Below are 13,146 nucleotides of genomic sequence, written 5' to 3' on the forward strand. Positions count from 1 at the left end.
TCTTTGCTATGTTTTTCATAGCAGCTGTGCCTTTCTTAATTTACCAGATGTTCCTCGAAAGCATATTAAAACCATTGGAGTTTCAAATGGTGGATGGTGTGGCGACTGGCATCCTCCTCATTTTTGTGCTGATGGATTTTCCGCAACTGGATACAATATGAAGGTGATTTTTGAGCTATCACAATTAAACTTTTATTATTCTATTTTTTTTTTATGAAAGCCAACGCCAAAAGTTTTCCAACACTGAAGATAACGAATCGTTATTTATAGCAAAAGTCTATCGTTGTCATACAAAAAGTAAAGAGTTAAGTTACAAAATAAGGAAATGTGGTATGGTTGTATATCACAACAAAATTCACAAAGAAATTGCTCTTAACATGACAACCGAATACTAGTATACAAGTTGATAAAACAAATAACTTGATCAAATATTTATCAAAGACTTATAATTTGATACACCAAACGCGCGTTTCGTCTGCATAAGACTCATCAGTGACGCTCAGATCAAAATAGTTCGAAAGCCAAACACTTTTAAAGTTGAAGAGCATTGAGGACCCAACATTCCTAAAAGATGTGCGAAAAACGTCTTAAGTAATCTATGCCTGGGATAAAAAATCCTATATTTTCGAATAATTTATACACTCGGGGATGAAACTTCTACCAGCAGTGACATCGACCCAGTGGTGTCCTGATGTTTCATCCTTAATTACGAAAAAGATTCAAAGTTTTGTGAACAGTTAATTTATAATTATGACCATATCAATGATAATTTATTTCAATACATATAAGTGCTGACGACTAGGATGGTGATACCCTTAGGGAATAAAAACTTCACAAGCAGAGGCATCGACCCAGTGGCTGTGTGAATGAACTCATTATTGAAGAGCATTGAAAATCGTTTTGCTAAATATAGCTACGACAATCTATTCCTGAGGTAGAAAGCCTTAATTTATGTCAATACAGACGTGCTGAAAAAGGTTCAGTATTAAACTTTTTCAGACACGTATATAGTGAAGCCTATTTGAAGATACCACTTAAGGGAGAGCAAATATGTGGTCTCTCAAGACAGGTGATCTTTTAATACAGGTTCAGACTATATGAGAGGGACCTAACATTATTGGTCTTATAATACAGGTTTTTGCTTAATACAGGTGGTTTATTAATCAGGTTTGACTGTACGTTGAAATCAATAATTCAATAATTCAATAAAAATGAAACTTGTAATCTACAATTTCGTTCTTTATTTGGCCTTATTTAGAGAAAAAGAGGGCATATGTTGCGTTTTAGTTTTTACAGTTTCAGCAGGCTATTTATATAAGGTGATGAGAGCGTGGTATGCACATTACGCTAGTCGTAGTTTCCAACGCACCCATCCCGACAAGAGACTAGTATTGTTGCATATTTATACATCAGACACAGCAAAACGCGTATTTGTTATCACACAATACTATTATTTTTATTTTCGAAAAAGTGATTCCGCCTTTATTTTTAAAGGGCGGTGGAGATGACACGGCAGCTAACTTTATTAAGTTCAAATGTCGTGACTTCAACGATGACAGAGATGAGTCTGAATTAGCTCATCCTCCCGAACATGGCTTGTTTTGAGGATATGGTGGATGGAGCGAAAGCTGTCCAACACATTCTGCAATATGTGGGATACAAACCAGGATTGAGGGACCACAAGGCGGTGGTATACATGGTGATGATACGTCTTTGAATAATGTCAAGTTCTTTTGTTGTGAAAAATAAAAAAGCTATGAAATATTAAAATATGTTGAGTAGTTTCTTATATAAGTTATATTGGAAATTGAATAAAACTGAAGCATCTTATAGTCACTCGCGATATACCGAGAGTTCAAAGGAAGTGGTTAACTCTATTTAAACAACTCCACCAGTTCTAGTCCTATGTTATATGGACTTTTACAAAGAAGATAATTCTTTGCCATGCTATGTACAGAACCATAGATACAATAAGTCAAAGAAATACATTTCGAGGATACCGGCAATAAGAAGACGTCAACAATTGACATTTTTTCAAGGATAAACCATGCCAAGTCTAGACATGTTTATCTACACAAAACAAAAATATGATGAACATTTTTAAAACTTTTTTATTTAATGTTTTAAATATAATTTCACCACGATAATTTCAAAATAGTGAAAACTCGAAAACGTACACCTAACGTGCTTAAATACAAAAAGAAGGATTACATCTAAAGAGCTTTTACAAGCCTGAAGTCCAAGTCTAACTTACCGAATCTGTATTCGTCAGCGTATAAATGTACCTTTATATTGGCGTTTAGCGAATAATTCTGCATGTGAGATGTCAGATGCTGATTCTTGTTGAAGGAATAGTTGTGACCTTCAGATTTTGATTCGTATATGGCACAACTTTTTTGGAAATTTGAATCCTCAATGCTCTTCAACTTTGTCCTTGTTTTGGCTTTATAAACATTTTGATATGCGCGTCACTGATGAGTCTTATGTAGACGAAACGCGCGTCTGGCATACTAAATTATAATCCTGGTACCTTTGATAACAACAATACAGGGATAGGGATATGGGGAAATATTACAGAACATCTTTTATTAGAAAAAAATGTTACGATTAATACAAAACGAAGAGACAAACATATGTACAATAGAATGAATATAAACATATATAATAAGCAATAAAACCAAATCAAACATCACTTGAAGGATAATCAGTTCCTTCTGTTTTACTTATTAATACTAGTCCCTTTGCTCGTAACAATAACAACCGAATGATGCGTCGTGATTATTTATTGCATAAACAGCGATAAAAGAAATGGAACATGTATCAAAATACTCATTTTGGCATGTCAACAAAAAAAGACTAAACTTTGAACAGTAATGTCAAAAACGAATTAAAGATATCAAGCTTATAGTTGTGTACACCATTCTCGTCTTTTGTCTAAATAAGACTCATCAGTTGTGCTCGAACATTTTGTGTAAAACAGACATGTCAATGCTATTACAGGAATACAAAAACAAACAGTTGATAGGGAGGTGGTATAACAAAACTCATCAGTTGTGCTCGAACTAAAACGATTCAATTCTAAATCGGAAACAAAGTAGAAGTGCATTGGAAAACCCCAAAATACATCAATGCTGTGCTAGATTAGAGTCCACCAATGGAAGCCTTTCGTTGAACAATTTTCTAACATCTGGACCTGTGATACCCTCGTGGTTGTAACATCTATTAGCAGAGGTATGATAATGATAATGATGTATTTGTTTTATTAAGTTAGTTGCCACTAGTTAACTATTATTTAAAAGAGTATTCATGAATCGGCAGCTAGCTTTTATATGCGTCTTCTTAGTTCGACATCAGTACATACGGCTTTTTAACGACGATATTGCACCTTTTTTTTTGGCCTCTCATTTTGGGAAATTTGAAAAGTCGTCTGATATGTATATATGCCTACTCTTCCGGAGCACATACGATCAGCCTAATATTTTTGACGCGGTTCGTGTGATACTCAGTGTTTAGTTTGCTCTGATGGGTTTGTGGACTAGTGTTTGACTTTTCTTTGTGTTTCTTTTTCTGCCATTACATTACAAGTTATTTTTCGACTTATGAGTTTGATTATCTCTGTTGTATCTTTCACCAATTGTTAAAAGGTTTCTACATTTGTTCTACAGACTCTTGACCCCAGACTTTTCGTTTGAATGAGTCCAGGAAATAAAAAGTCAGTTAATGATTGAAATGATGTTTAAAGTTTTACGTTTTTGTTGATTAATATAAGATATGGTATGATTGTCAATTAGACAACCCTTCACAAGAGAATTAATGATACAGAAGTTAACACCTATAGGTCACAGTATGGCCTTCAACAATGGACAAAACTCATACCGCAAAGTCAGCTATAAAAGACACCGAAATGACAAATGAAAACATTCCAAAAGGGAAAAGTAGCGGCATAATTAATGTAGATACAGAATGTGGCGGAGTTTAACATTTTAGTTGGATCCGATCCTTTCCTTAACCTGGGACGGTGTTATAACAGTACACCATAAGAACGAACTATAACAATTAGTTGCATAAATACACATAGAAATACATCTTACAAAAATACAAAGTGGATGTGGCCAGGTACTTGTACTCTCCAAGAAATGATCTGAGAGTACTCGCAGTTACTGACAGGTAGTTCAACGCCAATAACAACTTATTACAACTGATATATCATACATCAAAGACTAAATTATCAATCAGTACTAATCCAAATTCTAAAGAATTTAGTGTTAAGACGTTATAAACAGTCAGAGTAAAACATAACCTTGTGCAATGTAAGACTTGTTTAACGGTCGAAAAGTGAATCGTCTGTTTGAACGATACCACTTTACCATACCTTTACCTTATGATGACGCTTAAATCTCCTCCTGGTAGAAAGATCAGACAAGATTACAGACATGTAATAATACATTATTGAGTGATATTTTTTTTACATTGTTGTGTGTTGTGTATCATCGGAAATACAATTTTAAATTAATTTTTTAACAAGAGCAATCCGGGAGGTGTCGCATGAGGAGCAAGGTCTGCTTACCAGTTTGTTGTACATGCGGTTACTCTCAATTAAACTGTGATCTTTGTCTCGTGTTTTTTTTTTGTCATTTTTTTTTTTGGGGGGGGGGGGGGGGGGGGGTATGGTATTTTTTTTTTTTATAATTTTTTTTTTCTTCATGAATTTACAAGTATCAACATATATTTATCTTGTGGCACAATAAGCAAGCAAGTGAAATAAATAAGCATAATAATTTTCATTAATATAGTAATAGTAGTGCAAGAAATATATGAGCATACATATGGTATGGTATATCAGTATACAAATAATTTCAAATGCTCATATACATACATGTTTATATTTAATTAATGACCTTAGCCCGGGGGTTCCGGTACAAGTTGTGTTCTTCCACACTTAAGTATTTTGAAGAAATATGTTTCTCTAAAATCAAGTTTTCTTTTATGTAATTTTGAAGACCTTTTATATTAGGTTTTATATCTTGCATCTTACATCTGTAAATGAAGTACTTGGGGATATGGTATTGTCTGTTTTCCCAGTCAAATTGCTTAAGATTGCACTTTTGTATCTTCTCTTACAATTTAACAATAAACACTGCAGGGCAAAAAAAATAAACAAGCATACGCATGCCTTTACTTTTATTTGTTTTGTTCATAACAAACAAAAACTTAAACAAATTGGAAGACACTATTTTTTGATAAATCAAATCAAATAAATTTAATCTGCAAGGCATTAACTTTCATTATACAAGTTACATGGCACTGAAAATATCTTTTTTTTTAAATTATTTAACACTTTTGATTAATTCACCTCAATGTATTTGTTTTATTGTAAAGACTAATTTATATTGTCCAGATTTTTATCTATCTAAACAAAAATGACGATATTGATAGTATCATATGCATTCTACATATTTTGTCCTTGTTTTATGGACAGCAGAAGAATCTGACATTATTGAGCGCGGTGTCATCTCCAAAAAATATCGGCGCTTCAATATTGGTTTGAAGTCCACATATTGCCGTACCTGGATTGCATTTTTCGCTCTGATTTCCATAAACACCCAATAAGCCGTGTCCAGGTGGATGAGCTATTTCGTGTTCATCTTTTATATCTAAATCGCTGCACCAGAATTTTACATAGGTTGCTGCAACATCGTCTCTGTCACCTGGCTAAAAAATATAAGAAATTATGATTTCATACAACTCACCCACTTAAAAACAATGAAGACAAGAAGTTATAGATTTCTAGCGTCTAAAGCGCTTTTCTTGATTCACCTTCATTAGAACGCTCGAAGCCGAATATTCGAAAGCAAAGAATGTATAAGAACCGAAACAGTTGAAAAGCTATATGAAAAACAGGAATTTAAAAATAGCCAAATTCATGCATAATCATTTTTTCTGCGGGAGTTGAAACCTTAGTTACTTTAACGTGAAACTACTAAAAGAACGATTTTCAAATTAAATGAAGTAGTATTAACAGCACCAATCCTACTGCACCAGGTCGCATTTAGATAATAGTTGTCATACTCGAGGCCAAAAGTATGTTAACTTTATGATTTACTGAACCACATATGCATTTTGGATATATGTGTCGCTTCAGTGATACCCAAGAGCAACACTTTGAAAGTATATAACCTAAAGTAAATGTTGAATGGTTGAATAAAAAAGCGAAATAAAAAAACAGCCAATTCTGAACAAACAATCATGGCTTTGAATGAGAACGATATTAAGTACCATTACTAGTATATAACAACTCTTTTAAATAAAGTACTGACAACTGTCATATTGAATGTGATATTTTGAATGATATTCATCGAGGACTAACAGCCCACCAGCAGTGGGAATACTCAGCTGATATAATAGTTGAGAAACGCTTTTATAAATATCATTTAGAAGAATGTAAGAAGTTTGCAAAACATGAATATTTACCTGTAATAATTCTACTTGCAAAGCAAACGATGTCAGATATGTTTGATTTGTACTATAACTACACATCGTGGATCCTACCCAGCTTCCCCAACTTCCCTCACCTGAAGTAACCGTACTACCGTAATGGCCGTCTTTTGACCCACATATTAGTTTGATACTGTTAAGGGCCGTATCATCTCCACTATGTTGATCTGGTTCAATCTATTAAAATATATAAATGACACAGAAAATTCGTGTTTTAATATTGTTTCAAATAGTTTACACTTACACTATGTTTTTAGTTAGAAGACGTCAATATCGGACATTGACACTGCACGACAAATGATGGCAAGCCTAGACAATACATAGCCAGTTTGGGGAAAAGATATTATATAAAGACAACTAGTGACGACGTTCTATCAAAGGAAACCCCATTTATTGTTGTGGTAATATTAATAGTATACTGTTTTTATAATTGTCATCATTTTATTATTATGTCGGGTTGGTTTGGGGTTTTTTTTTTGCAAATCACGAACAGTGCCTTGCTTTACCTAATATGAAATCCAATAACTCATAATATGTTTATTTTTTTATTACGAAATTATTTTGACCTTCATGTTAAAATATTCAAATAAAATTGAAGTCAGCTCAAGTTTAACAAATAAATCTTTAGAAAAAAATATAAAAATGCGAAAAGTGAATATTGACGACCATACCTTCATATCGTATCCAATTGCGTAAGATTCTGGAGGGCATATTTCAATAGTTGTCCAATCACCAAATGCGTCTCCATTGCTTACTGTTAATGTTTTATCAACTTTCCTTCGATTTGCATCCAAAAGAAGACAGTTGGATCCATATAGAAGGCTGCAAATAGCCAAACACTTTAAAATATCCATGGTTTTTTTCTCTAGAACTGTTTGCACCACTTTCAAATTGAGATAAGCTTGTATCGCCAGATTGTGCTTTCACATAACAATTATCTTGTACTTTATGATAATATGCCCTTACCAGACGTCTGGATTTATAAAAAAAAATATGGTAACACAGGTTAGCTAAATTGTAACCCGGATTTATTTTCTCTCAATCGATTTATGATTTACGAACAGCGGCATAATACTGTTGGCCTTATGTACTTCTTTTCGAGCCGTAAAATCTTAATTGACAGGACCAAACCTCAGTTTTAACAACACAGTTACCCTCAAACTTTATTTGTACGTCAGAGGCTGACATTTCCTTTTTTTCATTTTGTTTTCTTTAAAAAAATATATATATATTTGGTTCAAGTGAAATCTTTAATTCGTTGTTTGTATGTTCTAAAGTCCATGTTTATTTTTATTTTTGAGGTCTCATAAATGTTTTTCGATATTATATATCTACGCAAATTACATAACTAGTTAACCTTACGACTAATATTGAGAGAAAATTCATTTTAACAACCTTAAACCTATTCGACCCATAAGAACATTTATTTTCATAGTACCAAAGTACTGCCCGAGATGCGTATATTGGCATTTGAGATCTCTTCAGTGTGTCCAGTATGACTATGCTGAATCTGCTTATGCACACCCTCGATGTATCGAATAGTTAGGATTTACTCGACTGCATTAATAATTAAGTGTCATTCCAATTATATGTAATTTAAAGTCATAAGAAACCTCAAATAAAAAAAAAATTAATGCATATGATTTTAATAACTCAATGGATAGTTTTCATTATAAAACTTATGTACATATACTTTTTTCTGAAGAAAATTCTTTAATTTATTCATATTTAGAAGAAGTGTACTTTATTTTTATTGCTTCCTTCCAGCAAGCAATTCCCCCGATATATTGTCCGTATGCAAAGTGACCTCAGTGTGACCCATCTCGTAAAAATCCGGTGGTCACAATACGCATGAATGTCCTTAAAATAAACTATGATCTGAATTTACATGTTAAACACGTGCTCTCGTTCCATGCTTTTTTGTTTATTTTTTGTCGATTGTTGACAAACAGGTGAACATCGTTAAACCTCGGCTTCAAAACACGAACTTTAATTACCTGCCATATTCTCACAACAACACTGACCGATTGAAAAAAAAAATTGACGATCATACGAAATTTACACAAAAATATGATAAATTACGTGCACAGAAGACTAAGTTTATGATGTTTGTATGCATTGGTACAAGAATTGGAAGAACATTATTTTTCACCGGTCACTCGTTTCTTATGACTTTAATGAAACCAATGCATACAAACACCATAAACGTAGTCTTCTAAATATGAATAAATTAAAGAATTTTCATCAGAAAAAAGTATATGTACATAAGTTTTATAATGAAGACTATCCATTGAGTTATAAAAAAACATATGCATTAGTTTTTTGAATTTGAGGTTTCTTAAGCTTATAACTTTAATATTGAAGAAAACGGTAGTCCAAACTTGGCATACATTTCTTTTTTTCAGTTGCTAATTGCAACTAATTTTTTTAATCTTTATCGCCGTTTTATAGAACATCTTTTTCTTTTTTTGTTGTTCTAGATAGGAATTAAATATTTACCACTTGCAGTTAAAAAAAAAAGTAAATTTTAGTGAATTTTACACTTTTCGTTCCAAATTTAAAAATAATAACTGTTAGAGTTAATCCTCTTTTTCTAGTAAAAATAATATGATCTGTTTTGATAGAGCGACATGTTGAATATAAGTAAATAGTAAATTGAAATGAATTGGTTTGTATGTTGACTTTTTGAGTTGAAAAATCCTTATCAGCATGCTCTTTTTTACAGGGACAATTCAAATGTTCCGTCTTCACTATTTCGTTGAAAAAGTAATCTTTTATTATCATATTCTCTTTATAAATTTTACCATTTGCATTCGTGCTAGAGTTAGTGATCTTTGTTCGTATTACACATTTTTACTTTTAAGCTCTAATACGTTAAACGAGACGTTAAACTTAAAGTTAAAAGTGCGATACATTCTTCTTGCGAGGCCCAAGTATTCATAATGATATAACGTGGTTTACAGTGATATATAGCGGTATGATCACCTAAACTCAAATTTGACAGTCAATTTGAATCCGTTCTAAAGGTCCCAGTTGACGTTTTTGCACACCCTCGTTGTGCCTGTAGATAAGTCTATAATATTAAATCGATGACGTGTGTTGTTGGAGTATAATTCCAATTATATATGAATATAATATTAGTCTCTTGTTGATTTATTGTAGAAAACTTCAAACTAAATTCAGTTTACATTTCAATTGAGGTGATTCTTAGAATGCATTTTCGTTCATCTTAAACACCACTTATATAAATATACTAAGTATACGTATTGATAGTTCTTGTCCTATAGATGAATTAAGTATTTACCATTTGAAGTTAAACAAACAAAAATGATGATTGAATTTTACACTTTTTATTTCAAATGTAAAAGACGAACAACAGGGTTCATTCTCTTCATCTTTTGAAAATTGTGAAAAATAATATGATTTTGGAAAAGCGCATGGTGAATGTAAGTAAAAGGAAATGAAATAATTCGTTTAGTGTGTTTACTTTTTGAATTAAAAAATGTCTAAACAATATACACTTTGTTAGAGACAGTTCAAATATATCTCTATAGATAACTATTACACTTTGTTCTCATCCTAAAATTTACCAACTTTAAATGATGCAAATCGTTTTTGAGTTAGTGAACTTTGTTCGTGTTTCTCATTTTTACTTTAAAGCTTTAAAACATTAAACTTGATAAATGTTAAAACATTTGATGTTAGGGTATTTTTTACAAAAACTGAAAAAAAGACAATTCTATTGAACCTCTAAAACCGGATTGCGAATGATTGGATAAATAGCCATGGTTGACCCTCTTGTAATAGTAGACTTGTTCATTATGACAGCTTAGCACCTTTTTATTATCCTCCCCTAAACACAAATAAAGGCAAAAAGTAACCTTGGGGTTTGAAGTCTTGTCGTGTGTTAAGTCTTTAGTTTCTATGTTGTGATAAAAAGACTGCTGTTTTTATTTTCGTACTTTTTTGTTGTTGTTTTTTGTTGAAGTTTTTTGCAAAGACGATTTTGGTTTGTCTTCGGCTTGTGAAGATATGGCTTTCTTTTACTAAAAAAAACGATTTTAACAAATGATATTCAATGAATCGACATCGTTGCCGCTAAGGAGGATAAAGAGGGGGAAATAATTATTTGGTTTATAACAAATTGAGATAGATGAATAATGTTATCCCACCACGCATGCATGTACTGTTGCGATAATACATTTTCAAAAATCAAAGAAACAAAGAAACAAAAACAAATATACTGAACTCCGAAGAAAATTCACACTGGAAAGCCAAAAACAGTTCTCAAACTCACCAAACAAACGGTTAACAACTGCCATATTCCTGACTTGGTACAGGCTGTTGTAAATGTGTGTTTTGGTTATTTCCAAGTAAACGAATATTGTTATCTATTGTAATAAGAGAGTTTATATAAGTTGACAGAAGTTATTTCTAGTGTTTAGTATATCGAATGAGTAATTAACGTACGTTTTACTTTATGTTATTAGTTAAATCGATAACGTCGTATATGGCGCAACTTTGTCATGTATTGTTCAGAACGTTACCGTTGGGTCAATATTTTAAGCGTGAACCCAAAAGTGTACATTTATGAGTTCTTAACTGGAAGAATTAATATGTCTAGATATGTTTATTTATAAGAGTGTTTTATTATAAGCATTTTGAGTCGAGGACTCCTATATTTTATGTAAGCGTTTTACGTTGTTTTTCTTCCTGCTTAGAATATTTACTTCCGGTAAATTTGAAATAAATACCAGTGCAATGTCACGTTCGTCAGTCTTTGCTGTGTTTACATTTGGCTTGCAGCAAGGCTCATCCCGGGGGTTCCTAGAGGTAAGAAGCAGCGCATTAGCTGTATGCCTCGCATTTTATATTAGAAGTAATGGGTTATAATTTAGAGGTAAGAAGCAGCGCAGATAGCTGTATGCCTTGCATTTTATTTATATTGTCATTGTTATATTTAAGATAATTCCGTTTGACCCGTACGAAAAAGTAAGAATATTATAATATTTAAGTATCTTCGCCCCGTGTATATTTATTATATATTATTGTTGGAATATTGTACTTGTATGGAAATATATCGGCAGTTCTAGATGTTTAATAAACGTATCATTTTTACTATTGATTATTTATTCACGCTACCAAGAGAGAACAGACAATATATTTGACGTCCGTATTTATTTATTACCCCGTGCATTTACTAGTTTTATGAGATATTCGTATTTGCTGGCTTTATAACTATATCAAAACATAGCGAGAAGCAGAAATTACGACAATGGTGGCAGCGGTTTAGTTCTCACGTTTCAAGGAATTTGGCACGTCTATTTTTAGAAATATTAATTTGTATGGAACACACTAAGTGACATATATTGTGTATGGAGTGCATTTAGCTCTATACATAATTCTGTGTTGAATGGATTATTTTGGAAAATACAGGAGTGCATTTAGCTCCTAAATTTTTTAAATATTTTTTAAGGAGGTGCATTTAGCTTCCTTTATAGAAAAAAAATATTAAGGAAGTGCAATTAGCTTCCTAGAGAAAAAAAATATATTAAGGGGGGGCATTTAGCTTCCTAGAGAAAAAATATATAAAGGAGGTGCATTTAGCTTCCTAATAATTATTTATTAGGGGAATAGAGGTGCAGTTAGCTTCTATTGGCATATTACTGTTTGTTTTAAACATGGATCTTAGGAATAGAAAAATCTCAGCTCCAAATTTTGGAAGGGGGGAAAGTATGGAGAATATGATTATTTCACAGAGCGGAACTGTTCAGCCCTGTAATTTGATAGATTTGGGTATAGAAGATGATGTTTATTTATCTACCTACAGCCCCATAGTAAGCCCGGTAAACTCGTCTGTGCAAAATACTAGGACGATTGAGGAAAGTAAGACGAATTTGAATGATAACAATATTATTGATATTCTAACGGACATTCAGAGACAATTAAAAAATCAAAATGATAGATTTTCTGAGCTCAAGACGAAAGTTTCTGAGATGAGCACGCAAGTATCAGAGATGAGCACGCAAGTTAAGCTAAATCAGGAAAATATAGCTCAATTAGCAAGGGGTAACCATGTGGCTGAAAACAACACCAATACACAGAATTTCAGTCAAAATAGCATGACCACAACTGAACAAAATAACCAGGTATCAGTGACCCAACAATTCGCAGCTGGTCCAAGTACTGACAGCATTTATACACCACGTCCAGTTAGTAAAAATTATGTAAGAGAAAGTAGTAGTATTCAGCAACTACAAAGGGAAGAACCAAAACCTAGAAGTCCATTCTTTGATGGTAAAGGGGATTTCAAGGCCTTCTGGACACAGTTTAGTTTACTGAGTAATAGGTTTAGATGGTCCAATGACAGACAAATAGAGGAATTAATTCTAAATTGTCTGAGAGATGAAGCCCTAGTATATGTAAATGAGCTTCCTATGTCATTCCATAAAGATATCAAATGTATTCATAAGGCTATGTCACAGAGATTTGGGGACCATATATTACCAGAGACTTATAGGACCAATTTGCAATTTATCAAACAGGACCACAAAGAAAGCATACAAGAATATGCATTTCGTGTTGAGAGACTAGTAGGTAAGGCATACCCTGATGTAAATGACTTGAGTTTACTGGGCCGTTTTAAAACAG

At 32.6% G+C, this 13,146-nt stretch overlaps 1 protein-coding gene and 1 long non-coding RNA gene across 2 annotated transcripts in view; both read right to left on the minus strand.

Moving 5' to 3' along the window:
* The window catches only part of LOC139516643 (uncharacterized), a 681,292-nt gene that overhangs the window by 494,675 nt on the left and 173,471 nt on the right, over positions 1-13,146 (minus strand). The gene's annotated exons all lie outside the window — the stretch shown is intronic.
* LOC139516634 (vitelline membrane outer layer protein 1-like) lies at positions 5,167-7,400 on the minus strand. Its single transcript, XM_071306838.1, has 3 exons — positions 7,167-7,400; positions 6,472-6,672; positions 5,167-5,712 (listed from the first exon to the last, which is right to left on the minus strand). Exons 1-3 carry the CDS (start codon positions 7,347-7,349, stop codon positions 5,470-5,472), a joined length of 627 nt encoding a protein of 208 aa, XP_071162939.1. The 5' UTR covers positions 7,350-7,400; the 3' UTR covers positions 5,167-5,469.

This window comes from Mytilus edulis, chromosome 3, assembly GCF_963676685.1.
Source record: "Mytilus edulis chromosome 3, xbMytEdul2.2, whole genome shotgun sequence".
NCBI lineage: Eukaryota > Metazoa > Mollusca > Bivalvia > Mytilida > Mytilidae > Mytilus > Mytilus edulis.

Bases quoted from the DNA above. Each gene is read 5' to 3' on its own strand.
- LOC139516634 (XM_071306838.1), bottom strand. From the start codon at position 7,349: ATGGATATTTTAAAGTGTTTGGCTATTTGCAGCCTTCTATATGGATCC. The intron at 6,673-7,166 runs GTATGGTCGTCA...ATATTTTAATAG, and splicing joins CAATTGGATACGATATGAAG to ATTGAACCAGATCAACATAG. The intron at 5,713-6,471 runs GTAAATATTCAT...TATATTTTTTAG, and splicing joins TGCAAGTAGAATTATTACAG to CCAGGTGACAGAGACGATGT.